Source organism: Gasterosteus aculeatus, chromosome 2 (assembly GCF_964276395.1).
Source record: "Gasterosteus aculeatus chromosome 2, fGasAcu3.hap1.1, whole genome shotgun sequence".
In the NCBI taxonomy this organism is placed as follows: domain Eukaryota; kingdom Metazoa; phylum Chordata; class Actinopteri; order Perciformes; family Gasterosteidae; genus Gasterosteus; species Gasterosteus aculeatus.
This window is the reverse complement of record NC_135689.1, coordinates 5,799,742-5,821,800: the sequence shown is the minus strand read 5'-3', so window position 1 is coordinate 5,821,800 and position 22,059 is coordinate 5,799,742. Positions and strand designations below refer to the sequence as shown.

Here is a 22,059-nt window from a genome sequence, read left to right as displayed (position 1 = left end):
TGGGATTGTGTTTTCACACACCAGTGGGGGAGGATGGAGCTGAAATGCTATTGATTTAACTCTCGGACACAGCTTTATAGAATTGATTTTGGATGAGTATTAATGCCTTAAGTGAGATTACCATATTCCAGTTTGCCTGGGTGACGGCTACAAATTTGTGTCGTTCAAATGAGTCAAACGGGCAAAGTAAGTGCAGAGGGTTCATTGGTTCTACGAATGATGTTTTATGAAATGATGTTCAAATGTCCAAATGAATTACCAGAGTTTGTTTCAACTTGTTCTTTTAAAAGAGTTTTCTGTTATTTTGAGCACCGGAAAGGGGTCGACTTGCCCTCATTAAACAACGGTGACATCTGTTGGTGGAGTGTGTATGGTGATCATTTACATTTAAATTTATTACAATCAAAAGATCAAAAGCAACAACGAATTGATCTGTGAAGCCAAAGTCTAAATTGACATCTGCAGATTTATAATAGATCATGAACCGTTTAAAATATTCACAGTAGGAACAAATGGGCTGAGTGGGCTGCAGACTAGAGGGAAATAAGATCTGGAGCCTTATCCTTTCATTTAATCTAATTTAAGGGAAGAATTAAATGAGTAATATTGTTATCGATATAAATGTACGGTGTCTGAGTTCTAAACAACGCATTGCTACAAAATGTAATACACTGCGAACCACATTCCCCATAAACGTTTTTTAAAGAAGACATTAAACTCCTCAGACTAGTACCAATAACGTTAATGATAGCGTGTACAAATAAGCATCATTAATTTTTATTATTTTCAGTTTTTACAGCTGCCACCAGTTAAAAGGGTCATCCAAGTGAAATTGCTGGTGCATTAAATGGCACTGCCTGCCGTGTATCCATCATTGTCACACAACGCATAAGCATCCAACCGCAGTTGTAGAAATGAAACGAGTAACACTTAACAGTAAGATTCACAAAATGCATCATTTACATTTTTTTCATTGCATCATTGCTGATTAACTATACGCCAGTTGCAATTTCTGTGCCATAAGTACTTTATACTTTTACAATGAATCATTATTTAATGATTCCTGCACCCTTAGTTCCGACTTTATTTGATCATCTAATCGGAATAATTCAGGAAGTAATTATTAAAATGTTTGTTAATTTGTTATTGGATCATCTTGTGCTAATTCGTTGGTAACTAACGATTGTGTGTTCCTCATTGGAAAGTGGAAAGGAAAGAACACACACATAGACATACTGTGAATTTCTATTTTAACTGAAAGTAATACATAAAAACGAAAGTGTTGGTTTAGGGTAAATTATGTGTTCGGATGTTTAATTTAAATTTAAGTCAACAAATTATCACATGAAAATATGATAATTAGTTTGTAAAAAATATGTGTAGGTAATGCAGTAATTAAAATTCAACATTCAAATATAGCCTTCAGTTCATAGCTTTAGTGACCAGTTTGACTAGTTAATTAGTTTCCCAAGAACCGTGCTTAAAAGGTAATTAAAATGAGCTCAACTTTTAGCAGATGCAACATTAAAGAGATGAACACATTAGTGCAACAAAATGCATAATCAAGTGATGAAATACAAATTCTGATTCTGAAATGGGCCACTCTGCATAATAAGAGTAAATACGTATATAAAAGTGTTTAAATTCTCCTTACTTACAACACAGTGTGCATTGCTAATTACTCAAGTTCTTCCACCACCGGCCAGCAGGGGTCCTCAGAGCACCATGAGGTGGCGGTCGCAATGCCGGAAGAGAAACACAACAACATCTTCTTTACTGCTGTTAAATGATTACCAACAGTCGGCCAGCACCGGCCATTTTTTGTTAGCTTGAAGGGAAATTACAACAAATATACATACTACCGTTTAACATAACCCGTTAAAAACAAAACGTCCTGTTTTTTACAAATCTAACGTTAACGTTAGCTCAAATTGTCCGTCTCTGCAACCGGAAGTCGAACGCTGTCCGCCGGCGATAACTTCCTTCGCCGCAGCGAAACAGCAGCACCCAGACAGTTGCTCAGCTAAGATGTCGGCGTGTTGCGTGTCCGGCTGTAAGTCGACCTCCGCCGGCGGACTGCAATTTTTCAAAGTACCCGTCGGGTCGATGCCGTTTACGGCCAACCGGAGGCGTCTGTGGCTCAGAGCCCTCAAGCGCGTGAACGGCAGCACCAAGGAGCTCGCGCGAAACTCTTTTGTTTGCGGCGCTCATTTTAAGTCACGTAAGAAACCCGTGTTTGTAGCTAACCTAGCTAACGTTAGCTCACTGGAATGTTGCAGTTGGTTAAGAAAAAAAAAACTTTGTGTTGTTTGCATTTTGTAGAAAGAGCCGCATTGAACCCCGATAGTCCCGACTTTGTGCCTTCCGTGTTTACGTGCGCTAAACGGAACCGAAAGAAAAAAAGGAAAAGGTGAGACATGTGGATGCACGTTATCTTGATGACGTCACCCACTGTGCAGTATACAAACAAAACAAAACATTACGCTTGTATAATTCCCCCCTCTATTTTGGGGTTGGAGACATAGATATTGATAACAATATTTCACAACACGTCGAGCTAAGAAAAGTACATTTGTTGATAAGGACTGTAGCAATTTGCTCCTAGTTTCCATGATTTTTGATGTCTTGCACATGCTTGTAGATATAGATAACGTGACCTAAAAGGAAACTAATCTGAAAGCCAGAACGCTATACTTCGATGTGAGGTTTCCTTCCTTATAAAACCAGATCATATTGTTGTGTACATAATAAATTGGTTGTTTTTTCCTAGTCCACATTGATCAGTGTATGCGCAACACGTTTATTGTGTATTCAGATCATACTGTTTTTCCATGTTTTTCAAAAGCGTTTATGGAAGAAGGCAACACCACAAAGCCGATGTGGAAGAAAAAGCAACACCGCCCGTAGTTGATTCTCCTATGGTACGGAGGTCCTCTGTTATGGTGACACATACACATGTTATGCTCTCAGTTTATTTAATGTTGTTTTGGTATGGTGTTGATGGTGTGTCTCTCCTTTGTTTGTCCCAGAAAATAGAAACATTGACTGAGGAGCCCAAGATGGAAACCACACCTGTCAAACCAAACACATCATCCAGCCCACACAAGGCGTCGCCATTATTTAAAACCGCGGGGGGCATCCCGCAACTAGACAAAAGAAGTCCGTTTGTGCTGCTTAAAAATATATATCGATCATCTGGCGGGTATCAGTGTGAGCATTGCGATCAGAGCGTCGCCAGCGTTTCACAGCTCATGGAACACAGAAAACGGCACAGCTCCTTTGTCTGTGAGAAATGTGGACTGTCCTTCGAAAGGCACGCCGATTTCACCAAGCACCAATGTGTTCCCGAGCCCTTCTTTCTGTGCAACATGTGTGATCGGTCTTTCTCTACACGGCCTAACCTCAAGCGCCATCGGCTGATGCACGTCAAAGACGGCAGGAAGTGTCCCACGTGCGGCGTGCTGTTCTGTCAACGCCACAATCACGTTTTGTTCGCGCCACTGCCGCCGTCCATAACCGAGTATGAAGAGGATTCCACCGCCACCGGGCCCCAAAATGCCTACGGCACTGACCGGGGTCACCATGCTGAAAGCAGTGTGGCCACCGAGACCCCGCGTCCAAAGATCTCTTCAGAAATCTTTGTGCCCGTGTTATGCAAGCCTCCCTCTCAGTCGGGTCCACCGCTGCCGGTAACCAAGGTTACAAGGAAATCTCCGACCGCGTCGTGTCATGCATCCTTCGCTCAGACGCTTCTGCCTCCACATCCAGAACTTCCACCCTCACTGAAGCTCTTTTCACCAAAGTACCTCACCTCAGCATTTCTTCAGGTTAAAAGAAATTATGAATATATTTTAAGCAAACCAAAAGGTGTCAACAAGACTTGTGAAGGAGAAACCATGAAAGCGGCCTCTGATTCCTCCGCATGAGCGACGTGATGCACACATGAAAAAGGACTACTTACAACCTGGAGGTTGTGCTGTGATCTTAAGGTTTGAGAGTGAGAGAATAGTATCGCTTAAAAAAAAAAGTAAATTAATAATTTAGTTTCATTGCAATTGAAACACCTTTTTTTTTTTAAGTTGCCCATTTTCTAACGAGTGTAATGTTTACTAAGACTTGTGCTTTGTCTGATATGAGGGGGATTTTAACATTAACCCAGTTTTGGTCATGCTACTGCCAGTGAGCCCCACCATTGCGTTCTGCATGACATGAAGGGGTCACATTTTGTTTATTCCTAAAATGTTCAGACTGTGAAGATATTGCTGCACCTTTTTTCTTTGGCAGTTTGACTCAATATGCTCCAGCACCTTGACAGTAATGTTTAAACTAATTATGCTGCTATTTTTTTTATTTTGTAACGACATCTGTATTTAGGTTGCTGCCACTTCCACTAGATTATACTAGTTTGGACTGCTGGCTATATTATGTGTTTTGCAGTTTGTAGGATAACCGATTAGGTACCCTCCAAACTGCACATTTCTATGAATGACATCCTTACCTAGCACCGTATCTGACAAGACTATTTAAGTCCCTCTGTGTTCTCGTCTATTGCAGTGAATGGGAACTGCATAGAAAGTGTTTATTTATTGCCATATGTTGCACACGAAGTTACATTTTAAAATACAAGCTCCCAATTTTTAAACAGTGAATAAAAAAACTTTACAGATCTCCCTTTTCTGGTAGTCTTTAATGATTGTTCTTTTTAGTCTCTTTAACAAATGAAAATGTTATAATAATTAAGTGTTCCTTCATAGTTTTTGGGTCTTGTAGCACTAACCGTAAATAGATTATTATATTCACCTCAAACTGTCTTGGACCAACCTCCATTTGTGTGTTACAGTGCATTAACTGGCCAGCTTAAATAAGGTTAAATTTAACCACAAAAACTCAAGTGGCGACTCAATAGTTTGTTATAAATTATAACATTATTGACAGTTAGAATTTGTATTTGATACTGACAAACGTAGACCTGTTCACACAACACAATGTCACTTGAATATTTCAGCAGAATTATTTATTGTACGTATTTGTCTTGTTTCCATTTTGTGGTAACTTAGACACTTTTTGCCACTAAAAACGTGTTGATGACACAAATAGTTTTTTTTGTTCTTTGGCAAATACAAGAAAAAGTACGTGCATTTTGATTTTTAATTCTTACCTACAGTTCATCCCTCCAAAACCTTTATTATGATAATGTCAGGGTTTTCTCTGCTCCGCCCCACACGTATAGCATATGTCATGTCATCTCCACCCGCGTCCCATCTTGGATGGAGCAGATGTCACTAAAGGATGAAGGGGAATGCTTTTTACTGTTTAATTAACTGCAGTCAACTTTTACTCAATTCTTAATTGTTTAAAAATGTCCTTTTCTTGTGCCTTATGTTTTAATGGCGTCATGGGAAGTACTTTGAATTGTCTTGTTGTTGAAATGTGCAATACAAATAAACGTGCCTTTCCCACTCAAAACATAAGAAAACCTATAGAGACTGTCTCCCCAACGGCGACTTGAATTTTTTTAATTAAAGGTAAAAAGTTGAGGACATCATCAAAATTACCTAAAGGAAAATTAATAATTTGAAGATATACAAAATGAGTTGAATTCAATTAAATCACAACTACGACCCAGATGTGCGTTCACGGCGAATCTGCACGCTGTACACATCCTATTGGTCGGCAGGAACCGACAACGGTTTGCTATGGATCTGATTGGCCGCGGTACCTGTCACTCAAGACACACGACTTGAACGAGTTGCTGGCGTCCCCGGACCCGAGCAGCCGATTGGCCGATGCGTGTCCCACGGACACGCCCTCTAGTCGACGGTCAAGCGGTGCTGATGCTGTTACAATGGGAGTCATCCAGATACGCATCATCTGGACCCAGCGCGTTTAAAACACGGCAGGCAGCACGCGCGCACGCACGCGCCCCAACTCACTTGTGAGGGAACACGAGGAGGAACCTCCAGCTGCTGCCGCTCCGCGTGACGGTAAGTTGACCTCGACCCCCCCCTCCATGGAAATTGAACTTACGTGCCCGGCGGCGTGCGTGTGCGCGCCGGTATCGCGTCTCCGTCCGTCCCGCTGGCTCGGGAGCCTCATCACCCTTTTCCCCTCGAGCGCAGCAGCGCGTTGTCGATGCAGCGGTGTGCAGGAATGCAGCTGTGAGTCAACTCATCGCATCGGCGGACTGCATTGCGGGGGGAGCACAGCCCTGCAGAATATCACGGAGACACTACTCTGCTTTGTGACCAACCCCCCCCCCCCCAAAACATCCAAATCACCAATAAGCAGCTAAATAATTCAGCATGTTTTTGCACCACGGTGGGGAAGGTTTCTATCTGACAGCTACGGGTGCGATGAATTATGTCTCAAGAATAAAACATGAAGTCATCTATAGTATAGGCCAGTAATAGCATCAGGTTTTGCTTACTTTGACATCTAATGCATGGATTTATACAGCAATCGGGAAGGTGAAGTGCATGCTGGGATTTGAAGTTTGAAGGCAGTCTACATGTTCTAGGCACTGCTAAAGCAGACACATTTCTTTTTTTTTGTAAATGCTGTAAAAATGGCTTCCCTCTGCTTTCAAAGTGCAGCGATGGGAGCATTCAGCCGACAGAAGTTCTTCCAAGAGCTCACTCATGGATGCCTGCTGCCTACAGCTCAGCAGGGCCTGGAGCAAGTATGGCAGCTGCTGGTCATCTGCCTGCTGTGTCGACTTCTCTGGATGTTGGGTGAGAGGCAGTCGGTGTATTTCACTGTTCAGCCGTCATACAGCTTAACTCCACCATTAAACAACTGCACTGTCGTCTGTCGCTTTGTGTGTCTCTCTCTCTCGGCGTGTCAGGCCTGCCTTCTTTTGTGAAGCACTTGTGCACCATGGCGGGAGGTTTCTACACTCTCTACCTGTTCTTTGAGCTTCATATGATCTGGGTGGTCCTTCTCAGCCTTCTCTGCTACCTCTTCCTCTTCCTGTGTCGCCACTCCACCATCCGAGGCACCTTCCTCTCCATCACCGTGCTCATCTATCTGCTGCTGGGGTGAGAGACGCCTCCCTTCTGCTGCCCGACGCGGCTCAGCGGCACGCATCGAGTCCGTGTTTAGATTGAGGCCTAAAACCCACATCAAACAATGAAGCTATTCTTATCTAATTTCATCAGAGAGCTGCACATGATGGACACCACCAACTGGCACAAGATGAGAGGTAGCGTTATCTTTTGTACGCAGCGACCTTCTAGTTTTACCTTCCACATGCAGCGTTGATAACTGTCTCACGCTGGAATCTGAAACGTTCACGGGTTCCAGGTTCACAGATGGTGGTCGCCATGAAGGCCATCTCTCTGGCCTTCGACCTGGACAGAGGCGTGGTGGCCAGCGTACCGTCGCCCGTCGAGTTCATGGGCTATATTTACTTCGTGGGCACCGTCATCTTTGGTCCCTGGATCAGCTTCAACAGCTACAAAGAAGCTTTGGAAGGACGTAAGCTGGTGAGCGCGATAGGGGATCTCTCGAGAATGGAAGAGGGTTTAGGGTGAGGATTATTTCAAAGATTTAGGCAGAGATGAGCCGCTAACTGTTCAGATCTTTTGCTTAATTCTCCTCCTCAGAGCTTTTCGTGGCTGCTAAAAGTGTCCGTCAGCTGGGTGAAGAGCCAGGTATGCCTTGTTATTTCAAACTGCGTGGCGCCATACCTCTTCCCGTACTTCATACCGGTCTATGGAGACAAGCTGCTACGAGGGTGAGTCAGACACACAGGTGAACGAATCCAAATCCCTGTTTATTCTCTGGCTTGGATTGCCTGTGAATAATATAAATCTTTCTTCTGTTGCCTGTTTTGTTTCCAGCAAAAAGAGGAGGAAGATCAGGTAATTCCCCCCCAGTGATTCTGATACTCACCATTGTAGCCGTTCCCCTCACATTAAAGAGATGCTGGTTTTAAGTGGAGTCGCACGACGTTTTTTATGTACGGTCAGCAGACGCTCCGCATGCTTCTGGTTTTGGTGATGCGCACATATTACACACAAGTTGCGGCTATAAACGGTTTACGTGTACGCTATATTTAGAATAATTTTTACCACATTATCTTTCCACGAGACGGCAGTTTCCAACCGGGAATGGAAGCCGTTGTATCCAGCTGTGCTGTTAAGAAAAACCACGAGACTCCATTAAAATAATCTGTAATTTTACCTCTCACAACACTGGGAATCGGTATGCGATTCTCTAAGCTTGCGGGCGTGCAAATGGTCATGTGCTGTATGTAAGACTCTGGCCAAACTGTCCCTTTAATGCCATGTAACCGTTTGTGCATCGCCTTTCTCCTGTGACACTCGCTGAATCACTCCAATGGAAACTAAGCGAGCGACCACCTACAAACCGTCTATTGCACCATGTAGCGTGTCCTGAATGTCACTGCATGTCTCCACGTCATGCATGCACCTATATGCGCCAGCACCATGTTTGGCGGTTTCACCATCTTGAAAAACAAAGATCATCACACGGCAGGTCAATATAGCTTTGGATGAAATCTCTAACATTAACTGCTACGTCTTCTCTCTTCATCATGTTGCTTCTCAGAGGTGCACCAGCAAAGTATGTTGTTTTGTGCTTTGCAGAGATGCATTTGGTTGTGTTCTGTGATTGACCTGCAATACCTGAACGTTCCTTCCTCTTTCATGGTCGTTGCATTAGGTGGTTGTTGGCGTATGAGAACACGATGTCTTTCCACTTCAGCAACTACTTTGTGGGTTATCTGGGCGAGACCACCAGCACGCTGGCCGGGGCAGGCTTCACAGAGGAGAAAGAAAACCTCAAATGGTCAGAATTGCATGTGTAATATTAACGTTAACTGTGTTTGTCTCTGTTCGTATTCGTAAAACAGCCCCCTTTTTTACCCTCTGCTGTGCAGGGACATGACTGTATCCCAGCCGCTGAACATAGAACTCCCCCGCTCCATGGTGGAGGTGGTGACGTCGTGGAATCTGCCCATGTCTCGCTTCCTGCACACCTGTGAGTTATGATGTTAGCGGTGATTTGCTTGATGGCAGCAGCTGTTTTTGGTTGTTGTTGTTGTCGTTGTGAACAGCATGCTAACGGCTCACTCAAACGAACACCCTCAAGCAAGCCGATGCTCTCGTCTCACAGATGTTTTTAAGAGTGCTCTCAAATTTGGGACGTTCTCTGCCATTATGGTGACGTATACAGCCAGCGCCCTTCTGCATGTGAGTTCTTTTCTTTTTACATCACGTGTAAGCCATGATACACCTGATACCCTGTGCGCGCTGCTGTTGTGTGTCTGTTTTAACGAGTGGATTGTTTAGATTGTGTCTCCTGTGTCCGGCAGGGTTTGAGCTTCCATCTGGGTGCAGTACTTATATCTCTGGGGTTCATCACGTACGTTGAGCACGGTGAGAGTCTAATGTTGTCTCTTTTTTCGACATTAGAACCTTTCCATTAAGAGAAGGTGCTTAGCTTTGCGGTAATGGTTAATCGGACCCGCTGTTGCACAGTGTTTCTGTTCACCGCGGTGCTTGTAATTTACCTCTTATGGCTGAAAGAGAACTCTCTTTCCCCCGGGCTTTGCTTTAATGCTTTGGACTTGTTTTGTGTTTCAGTGTTGCGGAAGAGGCTTGCGGCCGTTTTTAGTGCCTGCGTACTGTCAAAGAAATGTCAGCCAAATTGCACTCATCGTAACAAAAAGGTAAAATGCTCCATTTGTCTCCCTTTCAAAGAAAGCGCCCATTTATAGCCGGATCTCCGCCAAGAAGACCGGTCCAGTATAGTTCAGTTGTTTAGTTACCACTGAAATGATTCAGCCAGTGTCACAGAATTTTAATTTGCCGTCGCAAACAAATCCTTTAAGAATAAAGAAAACGTGATGATGTCACGTAATGTGCCTCACAGTTGGATTTCTAATTGAGTTAATTGAAGGATTTCACAGGTTTTATGAACTTTTTAATGCATGTTTGATTAATGATTTGTGCTGCACTGATGCTGATGAATTCTATTTCACGTTCCAATCCAACAAACCTTTGGTGTTTTCTACATATTTCGGACGTTTCCCTGGTTTTCTTCCAATTTTGTTATCTGTGCAAATGGCCGTTGCACTGAAATTTCTGGCACCTCCTTTCAGAGCAGGAGGTGTTCAAAGGGGGCCTCCCTAGAAGACCCTCTGGCCTAGTTAGCAGGTCTCTATTTTTACTCTGCATATACTTACAAATATGAAATTGAGCCACTTATTATTTTTCCCTTTGATTTACTTATAATGAGAATAAAATGAAACTTCCTAAACAGGCAAATCCTATTAGAAACATAAGAAAAGGTGTAATCAATCAATGAAAAGGTGCCTAATGGGTACAGTGTGTAGATTGGATTTTAATGGCAGTAAAAATACAGCACAGTTAGTTGATAGATTTTAGGAGTTGAGTGGCAAGATGCCCAGCTCGAATCCCTTCTATTATATTGGTTGCACACATCAAAAGGAGAATTAGGGGGGGGGGGCAATAATGATTTAATGATGATTTATTTAATAATGGTGCATGCCGAGGAGAAGCAGCCTGCATGGACTGAAACATACTGCTGATTGTTCAAATTGTTACCTGCATGACACATTAAAGCCAAATAATGGCTGCATAACTTGAAGTATCCATGGGGCGAAATTCAAAGCTGTCGGCTGATAAAAAGACGTTATTCCTCTTTAAGACTTTAACCGTCAAGTTCTGATCTGCTTCATCCGGACAGTGTGAGAAGCTTAGTGAGAGAAGTGTACTGCGGAGTGAAGCTCACACATAAGACAACGAAAAACAAGATAGACGTGTTATAAATATTGGTTTGAGCCCTTTGTTCTTACGTGATGCTTTTTTTCCTCCCCGTGCAGAAGCTGTGGGTGTATGTGATCAACGTAGCATTTAGCGCTTTGGCGATACTCCACCTGACGTACCTGGGCTCCGTGTTCAACTCCAGCGTGGACTACGTGGACGAGGAGGAGGTGAGGTCACAACCTTTAAAACGTTGTGACGTGAGAACATGTTAACTCCCTGTGGAGGAAACAGCTCCAGTGATTATGGTTCAAAGCAGAAAAGTGAGCTGACGCATAGTTAAAAAGATACATTTTGAATCCCGTTTGCTTATTGTCATTGTCCTGCCCTGCGCAGGATGACGTAACCCATCACACCATTCAGAAGTGGTCAGAGCTGAGCTGGACGAGCCACTGGGTCACATTCGGATGCTGGATATTTTACCGCCTCATCCTCTAACAGCGAGAGACGAGACAAAGTGAAGCAATAACAGGAGCGACGGTTTGGTTCTCCACCTCTTTGGTTCTCCACCCCTGCACTGGGGCTTCGTTCGGCATCAGCCCGGGGGGGGGGGGGGGGACGACCTGCACACGAACAATAAACCAAGACGCGGCTGAAGCGTCCCGGCATAATATATGAATCTCACCTGCTGGGGGGAGGGGGGGGGGGATAGTTTTGATGTCCATAAAATGACAGCCCCCCCCCCCCCCCCCCCCCCCCTCCCTTTCTCCGTGTAGCGACCTTTTTCTTTTATCTGAGCCGCGGTTGCCAGGCGCTCGTGTTGTGACAGTGGTTCCCGAAGTCTCACTGTGAGCCGCGATCAATACTTATCAGCATGGTGGAGGCCGACTGCTCCTCTCTGTGGGTCCGTGGTAGAGCTCATTATCCAGCCCCCCCCCCCCCCCCCCCCCCCCTCAGATGTGGTTTCTCCTTCACCTCAAGTGTTCTACAATCAAGTTTATAGTTTTAAAGACGAGGCTGGTGGAGTTCTACGTATTCTTGTTTCTCCATAAATCCCATGAAAAGGAAAACTGAACATTAAGAGTCCGTGGCTCTCACGACTAAGCATGTTTTTATATTTACATTTTTTTTAAATGAATGAATGATTTTCTAAAATACCCGAGCAGTGTAGTCTCTCGAACAAGATTACTTTAATTGATAGGCCTGTTCCACCGGGTGCATGTGCAGCAGCAGGACGACGATGGAGGCAGAAAGAAGCCACACGTACTACATTCGTGGATCGAGCGTTTTCATGGGATTTGCTGGAACTAAGAAACACGTAGAATCCTCCACATTCTTTGCCAGAGGTTGTGCGTTGTGCATGTGTAAGATAACACAGACAGGTTTCTGTTTTGGGATGATGAGAGCACAGGTTTCGAATACGAGGCAGCACTTACAATGTAAAAATATTTTCCCTTTTTATTCTAGATAAAGAAATGAATCAGTAATCTACAAATCATTTGTGTAGTGAAATTTGCTAATGGTGTTTGTATTTTGTTTTGTGTAATTACGACAATTTCCTTTAAACAATTTCATGATTTGTCTTAGCGAAGATCTCATCAGTATATGTGAACATTTTAAAAACTCCTTGTCCGGTATTGAGAATAGAGGTTTGGAATCAGGGTATTTCACACTTGTTACTGTCACGGGGGAAATGTTTAAACTTCTTTTCTAATTTCAAAGTGGATGAAATGGTACAGAAAACTATATTGAACCATAAGTACAGATTTCTACCACGCAGCTGCTTTAAATGGAGCATTTATGTAATTGATGATTCCCCGACAAAAGAATCAAAGCGCCTGTGTCAGATTGTGTTTACTTTCCGTCTACATCTTTCTGAAAACTGGGACGTCAAAAGGATTTGCTTCGTGACAAAGACGTAGTGTTGTAGACGAGAGACGGAATGTTTGCTCTTCAGAACTAATACCACTCAATCCGACAAGCAGAGTATATCAAATACCATTGTGATATGTACTTTAAGCCGACTTTTCTCCCTGTTAATGTGAACGCACTGATACATCTGTGATATTTTTATAAAATTTTACATCAAACCTGGATTATTGTCTGTTTAATTCAATGGGAAAGTCTGAGAAGATAACAAACGTCAGAATATCCGGTACAAATAAAGCCCCATACATGGACTGCTGTAAGAAATAGTTGTTTATTTGCATCGTTATTATTTACAAGAAGGACCGTTAGACAGTCGATTGTGATATGAAGGCGAGTTCAGGGAGGATTGCAAAGGGATAACAACATTTTTTGTTGTTGGTGTTGCTCGCAGCAATGGTCCGGTTTAACCTGGAGTCTATTTCTGAGCATCCGATAAGCCTGCGTGGAGAAGAGGGCCGGGGAGGGTTTAAACAGCAGACGGGGATGGATGGAGATCAGGTCCACTTTTATTTCTCCGCGAGAGGTGAACCAGACGCTGGTTTGGAAGGCCGCACAACCGCCCAGCCTGCAGGTTCAGGTTCAGGTTGAGTGCGATGGGAGACGTGCGTTCAGCCCTGTTTGCCCCGGGAGCTGCCGTGTTTGCGGCGACAGGACCCCAGCAGTGTCTCCAAAGCCATCTTCACAAACGCCTGGAAGTTATTGCTTCTCTCCCTTCGGCTGTCCTGCTAGGAGAAGAAGCGCAGACAGATACCTACACTTGGAATGTCTTTTTTAAATTTTTTTATTTGTGTTTAAACTTGGAATGCATCTACTGTGTGCACAGGTTTGATCCACCGGGTCGAAATGTCATGCGGACCAAATGTAGCCTCGTGTAAATGCTTACCTCCTTGCTTTTTGGTATCATCTCCTTTCGGCTCAGCTTTCTTCGGCTGCTCTTTAGGACTCTGAGGTTGCTGTGAAGTGAAGGCAATAATAACCGTCAAATGAAACAATAAATACTTAGTAGAAAACTAGTGTATGAGTACAGTATAGTAATGATTTTTCCTACCTTGGTAGCTGACTTCTTGTCCGACTTATTACCTGAGAACGGAAACAGACAGACGTTAATTTTTGAATTAGCCATTTAAACGTATACACCATTGAACATGCAGCTCAGCTAGCACATAGATAAATAAAAACAAAACGTATTTTTATCTAAATAAATGTTTCTTTCCCATTTTGTACCTTTTGTTCCAGGCATTTTGGCTGTGCTCCAGTCAGGTCTGATTCCTGAGAATGCAGTGCTCAATGCGGCGTTCAACTCGGCCATTTATGGCCCTTGCTTGTGAATGACTCCGTCACCGGGGCCCCTTTGAGATAGAGCGCCTCGAACAAGCAAAGAGCCCCGTCAGCTGAGCAGCTCCGCAGGTCTCTGCTGAGCCAGGCGAAACCTCCGAGCTGACCTTGTCATACTGCCATTGTGATCCCGCTGGAACCGCGCTTTCACCCATTGTCCTGTGGATGTGTTTTATGATTTAAACCGGGATCATTTAAAAAAAAAGAAAAGAAAAAAGTGATCAGCCACATTAGACGCTGTATAGACGAGTCAAATTTGGTTGTTACACATTAGTTTAAGTGTTGTCAGCACTTCAGGAGTGAAGGATAATATCAGGGGTCATCAAGTGAGGCTCACATTTGCAATCATTTTAATCTTGATGGTGTAGACTTTGCTGTGGTGGAAGTACAGAGCTTTTGTAAAATTGTACATTCCTACACTTTAGAATATTGTATTTTACTCAACTACATTGATTTACCATTTGCATTTGCGGCAAATTACTTTACTAATATAAATAAACAATTAGTAGTAGTAGTAGTAGTATTTCAATCATTAATATAGAATAAGATTCCTAGCTTTACCAGATGCAGCATGATTACACATTAATGCCTAATGGTACTTTTACTTTAGCTCGATGATACTACTCATACGTTTACTTTTTTCAATGCAGACCTTTTACAAACTATTCGTACCCAGTGGTTTCTTGTGATCTGGATAAAATGCTACAACAGATATTGCTCTTATTAGCTAATGAACGACGTTAACGCTCCACATCACTACGTGGGCTGGTTGCACCGCGTCACGTGACCCGACGCTAACGCAGCGATGGAGAAAAGCTAAGGAAGGTGAGCCGTGTTTCCACGTTCATTTCTCGTTTCATTCTGTGCCGCATTTGAAAAATGAAACTACCTTGTACCCCGCACGACCCTGCCTACCGGAACGCTATCTACCGACGCTGGAGAACGAGGGGGGGGGGCTGATTTTTGTGGGAGTAAATCGCGCCCGATGTTGTGGCTAACTCGCTAGCTGCTAGCTGACGTCGGTTAGCTTTGAGACGTTAGCTGTCAGGAAATGCGCTCCCGTGCATTTTGGGTTCCGCTTCCGCCAAACGCTAACGTCCCCCAACCCGTTCGTTCTTCGTTTTGATTTTCACAGTTTAACAATTTACATTATGGCGTCAAACGTCGCTAAACAGCGAGTCCTGTGGTGGCATCACGTTCTGCATCATCGCCACCTTGAGCTGTGGATGCGAGGATGATATTTCAAATCCTCTGAATGTAACACTCAACGCTAAGCTAAGCTGTTTGTGTATACAGGGGCGTAACTGTCATTTATCGCCAGTTGCCTATAAATGAATGTGCCATGTTCCTCTGGGCAGGAATCTGCCCTGGCAGTGGGTTCCTCTCTACGCACAGTGCTTGTGGAATGGCAGCAGTTTGGCAGCAGGTGTTGGCAGTGGACGCAAGGTGAGGCTCGTCACACCGGCTTCTATTTGTCTAAAGTGTCGAAGGAGACGTGTAGTTGCTTATGGATCACTTGTGAGTTAATCTGTGTGTATGTGTGTGTGTGTGTGTGTGTTGTGTGACTTTTCCCTTCCCCAGGTACAATGCTTACCGCACGCCTACGTTCCCACAGTTCCGAACTCAGTACATCCGCCGACGCAGCCAGCTGCTCAGGGAGAACGCCAAGTGTGGCTTTGAGCCGGGGCTGCGCAGGCAGTACCTGAGGCTGCGCAGTCAGCTGCTGGCCCTGCGCTACGGGCCCCTGTCCGAGCAGAGCAGCTTCAGGGCCAGCAGTGTGCGCAGCTCCCGCACCACACTGGACCGCATGGAGGTCAGACCCGAAGAAAGGGCAGGGAAAGTAGAAGGAAGGAAGGAGTAGAAAAAAAGGGGGGTGGGGGTCTGTGTTCGTTTGAAAATAAGATATGCAAATATCCGACAGTTGAAATAAAAAAATATAGGAAACAAGATATGAGGGACACGTGGATGGTCCCGCCTTAGTATTCATTAATCGGCAGCATAGACGGGTAACACTCGAACGCATTAAGCTGAGCAGCTTGGTTGAAATGGCTGGCAGTGCCCGTGTATATTTGCAATACCATTGACTTCAAAACCATGTTCATTTCAGGACTTAGTGACTGTCATTTTCTGATTGTTTGTGGTCACGAGTTCTGTCTCTCCCCCCCCGCGGCTCCCTCCTCATCCTCCTCATCCTCTCCTCTCCTCTCGGGCAGGACTTCGAGGAGGACCCCCGCGCCCAAGGGGCTCGTGGCCACCGGCGGTCCGTCAGCAGAGGCTCCTACCAGCTGCAGGCCCAGATGAACAGAGCCGGGTACGATGACAGGTACCCGGAAGAACGAGACCCTCCACTCGCCTTCAACCTCTTGTCTCATCGCCTGAAGCAATTCTCTTTTGATTTATTGCTCCTTTGAGCCGCTGCGTTTTGTTGGATTTGCTGGCTGTAACTCTTCGGTTCGGTTGCGATCTGTAATGATCGGATCTCGTATATTGAGTTGTCAGCTTTGGGGAAGCTTGTTGTACTCAGTGTTTTCATTTCTGGCGGCAGGCCTCCGGGCAGCTTGGTGCCCACCTCGGTGGCAGAGGCCAGTCGCGCCATGGCGGGGGACACCACCTTGAGTGAAAACTATGCTTTCGCTGGAATGCACCACATATTTGACCAACATGTCGACTCTGCTGGTAAGTTATATAGTCTTTAAAATATGAGATGATTCATTTCAACACATTAAGCTTCAACATTTATCCCGGCCGATCTTCCTCTCTTTGTTCCTTTAGTCCCACGTTTGCAGTTTGCTAATGACGACAAGCATCTCCTGGCTTGCTGCTCCCTGGATGGCAGCCTCTCCATCATGACGCTGTCCCCGTCCCCCCCCAGTGTGAAGGTGACCCTCAAAGGTCACGGAGGTCCAGTGACGGACTTTGCCTGGTCGTTGAGCAATGACATCATCGTGTCGACGTCACTCGATGGGACTCTACGGATCTGGAACACGGGGGATGGCCGGTGCATTCGAGAGGTCAGAGATCCGGAATCCAGCGAGTTGCTCTGCTGCACCTTTCAGCCCATGAACAACAACCTCACGGTGGTGAGTCCCGATGGAGACGTTTTGTCATTTTTTTATATTCTCTAGTACAAGGGTGGCCAATAGGTCCATTGTGGGGCACTTTTTCATCCTAGATTTGCTTAAGGTAAAAACCTGGGTGTGATTCAATATCTTAAATTCTACTTATGCTGTATATTTAATATTTTACAGGCCTATAATAAGTTTGCAAAAGCCGCCTGATGTTTTGTAAACACAAACAATAATAGAAATGTTTGACTTCAATAACAATGGCAATACTTTGATTTGATGGCTCAGTAAATCTGTGATAATTCTAGATTTTAACAACAAATCCAAGAATATTTCACATGATACTTAATGATCCATGCGTTTTAAAAAAAGTCTAGGATGCCGTCATTATTTTGCTAAGACATCAAATCTGTGTCTCATTTTTGAGATTTCAAACGTCTGAATTTAAATCCCCGACTCTGCTTTGCAGCTGTTTGCAGATTTAGTCTTTTAAAGACGACTTAAACCAACGATTGCTTGTCAGTATTTGCTTTGTGTCAAATGGGAAAAGGCCTCTGTTGGACTAGTGCGAACACCTCGGGAGGCGAGGCACTGGTTAAACCTGAAAAACACTATAAATACTTTTCTTCTCATGTCTCTGTCACCAGAAATCCATTTTGACACTTATTCTTGGCATCTAAGTCCAATTTGATCACATACAGTGTTCAGAATTTTGGAAAAATGTAGCAAACGTGCTCGTGTCCCACAATCAATTACACTGTATTCTTCAGTTTTTATTTACTCCTCTACGTACACAACATGCTGTAATAATATATTTAATAATCAGCGCTTATTTTCTTATACTGTCATTTTTGTGAGTAAAGTATTTTCAGAAATTAATTCAAAACATCTCTATAGGAGCCTTTCATCCCGTCCCCGTAACAGCTCGCCTATTCACACCATTCAGACATCGACAGTAGGTGCTTCACGTCGGATTGCTTAGTGTTATATTTTACAAATACAACCTGTCTTCACTGCACCCTCAAAGAACACTCTGACCGGTCGTGTTATCGGAGCTCCCTCGTGGAGGTGCTGCAGGTCCTCACGCCCGCTTCTGTCGTGCAGGTGGGAAACAGCAAGCACCACCTGCAGGTGGTGAACATCTCCACAGGGAAGAAGGTGAAGGGGGGCTCCAGTAAGCTGACGGGCCGCGTGCTGTCTCTGTCCTTTGATGCCCCAGGGAGGATCCTTTGGGCCGGCGACGACCGGGGCAGTGTTTTTTCCTTCCTCTTTGACATGGCCACAGGTACCATTCCAGCAGAGGGCAAAGGCACCCGAGTCGCAAACTCCAATCGGATCTAAAATCACACACTGGATAGTGTCTCTGGTCGAGGGGGTTAATGTGCGTTTCTGCTCCACCCCCCCTTCCCTCACAGGGAAGCTGACCAAAGCCAAGCGTCTGGTGGTGAGCGAAGGCAGCTCCATCTGCAGCATATCTGCTCGGTCCTGGATCAGCCGAGAGGCCAGAGACCCCTCCCTGCTGATCAACGCGTGTGTCAATAAGCTGCTGCTGTACAGGTCCGTGTGTGAGGGCGAGGCGCCGTTTCCGATAGTGCAGCTGGTATGTGAGGGTGTGCTTGGATGGTTGGGTTGAATCTGATCAGTTGTTCCACCTTTTCTTTGCCCCGGCAGGGTGGTGGACAATGATGGGACTCTGCAGCTGAAGAGGAGCTTCCCTATCAAACAAGGGTCCCAGCATGTACACAGCATCTTCTGCCCCCTCATGTCTTTCAGACAAGGGGCCTGTGTGGGTAAGATATTCCAGTAGTAGATTATAAACTGCAGCTTAAATGAGTGATTTATATGTATATATGTGAGGATATTCAAAAAATAGCAGACTGTTTTTTTTGGGGGGGGAGCTAAAAAGAAAAATAGCAACGTTTTATCTTATGAAGTAACCTACCTTTAAGGCAATTTTATTGGCTTTGTATAGTACTCAACTTCCAAAGGGTTGTAGATTTTCATTGTATGGAGCAATTTGTTCAGCAAATTGTTTGCATGAGGGATATTTAACACCGCTCCACTTTAGCTTCACCTTATTTGGCTTTTATCACTTCTTTATTTTCGACACTATGACAATCTTTGTCACCATCACGGGCAATTCACAATAATCTAATAATCAGTATGATCTAATATATACTGTATATATGTGAGAAATCTGCCCCGATTGACTGTTCGGCTTCAGCAATTGTGAGGAGAAATGAAAGTGAGAAACGCGCAGAAGGTTGTCCGTTTTTCCATCCTCGTCTCATTTGATCCTTCCAAACGCACGGATGTTCTCACAAGAACACGGCCTTCTGGGAGCTAAGTGGAGGCTGAGAAAATGGGAGGCAAACGGCCTCGCGTCATTTCCGTGTCCTTTTTTTAAATGGCCGACTCCACTTTCTGCCGGGACGGACAGTTATTTCCTCGCACAGAATGCACACTGCTAGTCTTCGCGGCGTGACTGTCGTCTTTACACTGTGTTCACGTACACCGCTTTGATTTCTCCCACGCAGTGACCGGCAGCGAGGACGCCTGCGTCTACTTCTTCGACGTCGAACGCAACACCAAGGCGATCGTGAACAAGCTGCAGGGCCACGGGGGGCCGGTGCTGGACGTCAGCTTCAACTGCGACGAGAGTTTGCTGGCATCCGCCGATTCCACCGGCATGGTCATCATCTGGAGGCGGGAGCAGAAGTGACCGGCCCGCCGTCCAAAATGGCTCCTTTAACCGTCCAATAACGAGTCCGCAGGTCTTTCACTGGAATGTAAACGTTTAACGATGACTCAAGTGCAATCAGATATAGAACACCGTGCTGTGTAGGTGGTAGGGATGTTTTGGGGGGGGGTTGTGTGTGTGTGTGTGTGTGTCGGTACTCCTACAGCTGAGAATTTTCTTTTTAACACAGAGCACCACTCCATGCATGTGTCATGGCTGACCTCTGACCCGTACGGGTGTGACCGAATTCCATGTTAGGAGGAAGCAACGTAATCTTCCGGAGAGAACCGGTGCAACACTTGGTATCGCACACACACGCCGGCGTAGATCTAGTTCACTATTTATGTAACTGTTATTCGAGCAGTGTAATCAAGTGCAGTAAAACCCGCCGTGTTTGCTTTCCGTTCTGCAATCGCCTGTTTTTTTGCATTTACGACCATGTGCATGACACTGAAGTCGCCACCAGACCACAGGCGCGTCAAATTGATCGTCTCTCTTTTTGAATATGTGTTTGTACTGATCCGTGTGCGCTATTCAGATCATGCTGGTTGCAGATTCAAATAATTTATTGAACGCACATACTGAATAAACTACTGGAACTGTCAGCGGTCTTTGTGGGGTTTTTCTTTTTCACCAAATGTATTTGAAACGATCAGATGGAAATGGTAATAAGAGCCTGATGTAGCCGGGTGGTCCGGCCTACGGTGGAGGAGAGTATTAGTCACTGTGTGGGCTTTTCTCCCATCTCCCGACTTCAATGACTGAAGGGAAAATATTCCGTTGCTTTTGGTTCTTGGCAATCGATGTCATGTATCAATGGATAAGATATCGTTATAGAACGGTGAAATAACTCGCATGTGGTCTTCTATGGTTTTCATTAGTGTTGGAGCTGTTTGGCCGTGAATCATAATAATCACGTCGCTGAGGAGGCTTTTGGCGTTGCCCAGTGGACGTCGATGTTGGGGATATTGGCTTGATTGTGTTTTTACAGATCTGCATGTTCTCCTCAGGATGAATACTCCGGACTCGTGATTGTGCTATTTCTTTATAATACTTATAATACTGTGTTTTTACCCGCGTCACCTTTTCCTGTTGAGTAATTATCCACAAAATATCAGGTAGATTTACTTTCCAACCTGTGAACCCTAACAGAAATAATTTGTACTTGTGTTGTAGAGTTCAGCCGTGGAGTCATTTGTCCTTTTCTAATACCGTGTAATTTTGTAATGTGTAATTTCATGGGTTTCTTGAGGCTGAATAGATCTAGTTTCAAGAGAAAAAAACGCCAAATCTGGAAAAAATAATGTTGAGCTGACGTCTCTAATGACCTCTGCACACATTTATTTGATCCATTTAATCGTCTTTGGATCCGTCTGATGGGTGTTTTGGGACACTAGTCGCAACCACAGAATAAAGCCATACTATTTCTACACAGAATGCAGTTCTATGTCTAATCAGTCGATATTATACGTTCGTGTATAATGCATCTTGGCACAATCTGTGCACCTTTTGCACCGTATCAGTGCATGAAAAAGATAAAAATAGTTTACTGAAAAATGTGTTTACAGGGTGGGGAGAAGCACAGTGTGAATATAATCTATAATTTGATGTTTTGAACACATTTTGTGTGATTAATACACAAATGCTGCCCCCTCAGACTTGCCATATTTCATCCTCTCACGGTTGGTGGTGTCGTTAGTAATGTGAAAGAAACAAACAACAACAAGGATTTCTATCCGAGAGAGCAACACAAAACCCCCGATTGGACGATGCAAACGATCCTTATCTTCAGTGGGCGAGGACACGTTTTTGGCAAATGAGTAAGAGCCTTTGTTGTGGCGAATCTCTGAGAGAAGTGGGAATAAGATAAAAATAAGGTGAATGTTCCACACCAGCTCCGCACAGCCGTATGCAACCTGTTAACGGGACTATTTAGCAGATGTCCACTCGGGTGATGCTGCTCACTATGGAAACGTCTTTTTCATCAGCCACAGCGCTCAAATAAAGACAATGGAAATTACTCCTCTTTCACATTCAAAGTACAGGATAATTGTGTATCCAGAGAATACGCAATCACACAATGGCTGTATTTCAATCGGGCCCTAATTAAAATTGAATCATCATGTTCTCGAACACCCATTCCATTTATATTTTATAATGTCACAAGTATGATTATGTGTGAATAAGGTTTGGAACCCGTCTAAATGAGATTCAGTACACAAAGAATTTTTGTTCCTTA

The 22,059-nt window shown here is 44.4% G+C and overlaps 3 protein-coding genes and 1 long non-coding RNA gene across 11 annotated transcripts; 3 read left to right on the top strand and 1 right to left on the bottom strand.

The window, feature by feature from the left end:
* Window positions 1-762: 762 nt before the first annotated feature.
* Window positions 763-4,667, top strand: LOC120829919 (uncharacterized). Its single transcript, XM_040194532.2, has 4 exons — window positions 763-2,221; window positions 2,323-2,410; window positions 2,846-2,921; window positions 3,030-4,667. Exons 1-4 carry the CDS (start codon window positions 2,029-2,031, stop codon window positions 3,924-3,926), a joined length of 1,254 nt encoding a protein of 417 aa, XP_040050466.2. The 5' UTR covers window positions 763-2,028; the 3' UTR covers window positions 3,927-4,667.
* A 1,131-nt stretch (window positions 4,668-5,798) lies between these two features.
* LOC120829918 (protein-serine O-palmitoleoyltransferase porcupine) lies at window positions 5,799-12,944 on the top strand. 6 transcript variants are annotated; one of them, XM_040194530.2, is made up of 15 exons: window positions 5,804-5,984; window positions 6,594-6,731; window positions 6,845-7,037; window positions 7,158-7,201; window positions 7,303-7,484; window positions 7,605-7,735; window positions 7,842-7,862; window positions 8,572-8,586; window positions 8,686-8,811; window positions 8,903-9,003; window positions 9,139-9,215; window positions 9,338-9,401; window positions 9,609-9,694; window positions 10,871-10,981; window positions 11,148-12,944. In XM_040194530.2, the coding sequence occupies exons 2-15, from the start codon at window positions 6,596-6,598 to the stop codon at window positions 11,247-11,249; spliced, it is 1,389 nt and encodes a 462-aa protein (XP_040050464.1). In that variant the 5' UTR covers window positions 5,804-5,984; window positions 6,594-6,595; the 3' UTR covers window positions 11,250-12,944. The 6 variants fall into 6 exon arrangements, with proteins under 6 accessions (XP_040050465.1, XP_040050464.1, XP_077944321.1 ...); XM_040194529.2 differs by having other exon boundaries at window positions 5,806-5,984; window positions 6,589-6,731; XM_040194531.2 differs by lacking the exon at window positions 8,572-8,586 and having other exon boundaries at window positions 5,799-5,984; window positions 6,589-6,731.
* LOC120828793 (uncharacterized) lies at window positions 12,933-15,063 on the bottom strand. 2 transcript variants are annotated; one of them, XR_005713587.2, is made up of 5 exons: window positions 14,905-15,063; window positions 13,905-14,174; window positions 13,729-13,760; window positions 13,564-13,633; window positions 12,933-13,405 (listed from the first exon to the last, which is right to left on the bottom strand). It is a non-coding gene; the product is annotated as an uncharacterized LOC120828793 (long non-coding RNA). The 2 variants fall into 2 exon arrangements; XR_005713586.2 differs by lacking the exon at window positions 14,905-15,063 and adding an exon at window positions 14,353-14,384.
* wdr13 (WD repeat domain 13) lies at window positions 14,581-20,425 on the top strand. 2 transcript variants are annotated; one of them, XM_040192380.2, is made up of 10 exons: window positions 14,581-14,840; window positions 15,374-15,461; window positions 15,597-15,828; window positions 16,229-16,338; window positions 16,561-16,691; window positions 16,788-17,095; window positions 18,185-18,365; window positions 18,496-18,637; window positions 18,752-18,870; window positions 19,618-20,425. In XM_040192380.2, the coding sequence occupies exons 2-10, from the start codon at window positions 15,421-15,423 to the stop codon at window positions 19,800-19,802; spliced, it is 1,449 nt and encodes a 482-aa protein (XP_040048314.2). In that variant the 5' UTR covers window positions 14,581-14,840; window positions 15,374-15,420; the 3' UTR covers window positions 19,803-20,425. The 2 variants fall into 2 exon arrangements, with proteins under 2 accessions (XP_040048314.2, XP_040048315.1); XM_040192381.2 differs by having other exon boundaries at window positions 14,668-14,840; window positions 16,229-16,326.
* The last annotated feature ends 1,634 nt before the right edge of the window (window positions 20,426-22,059 follow it).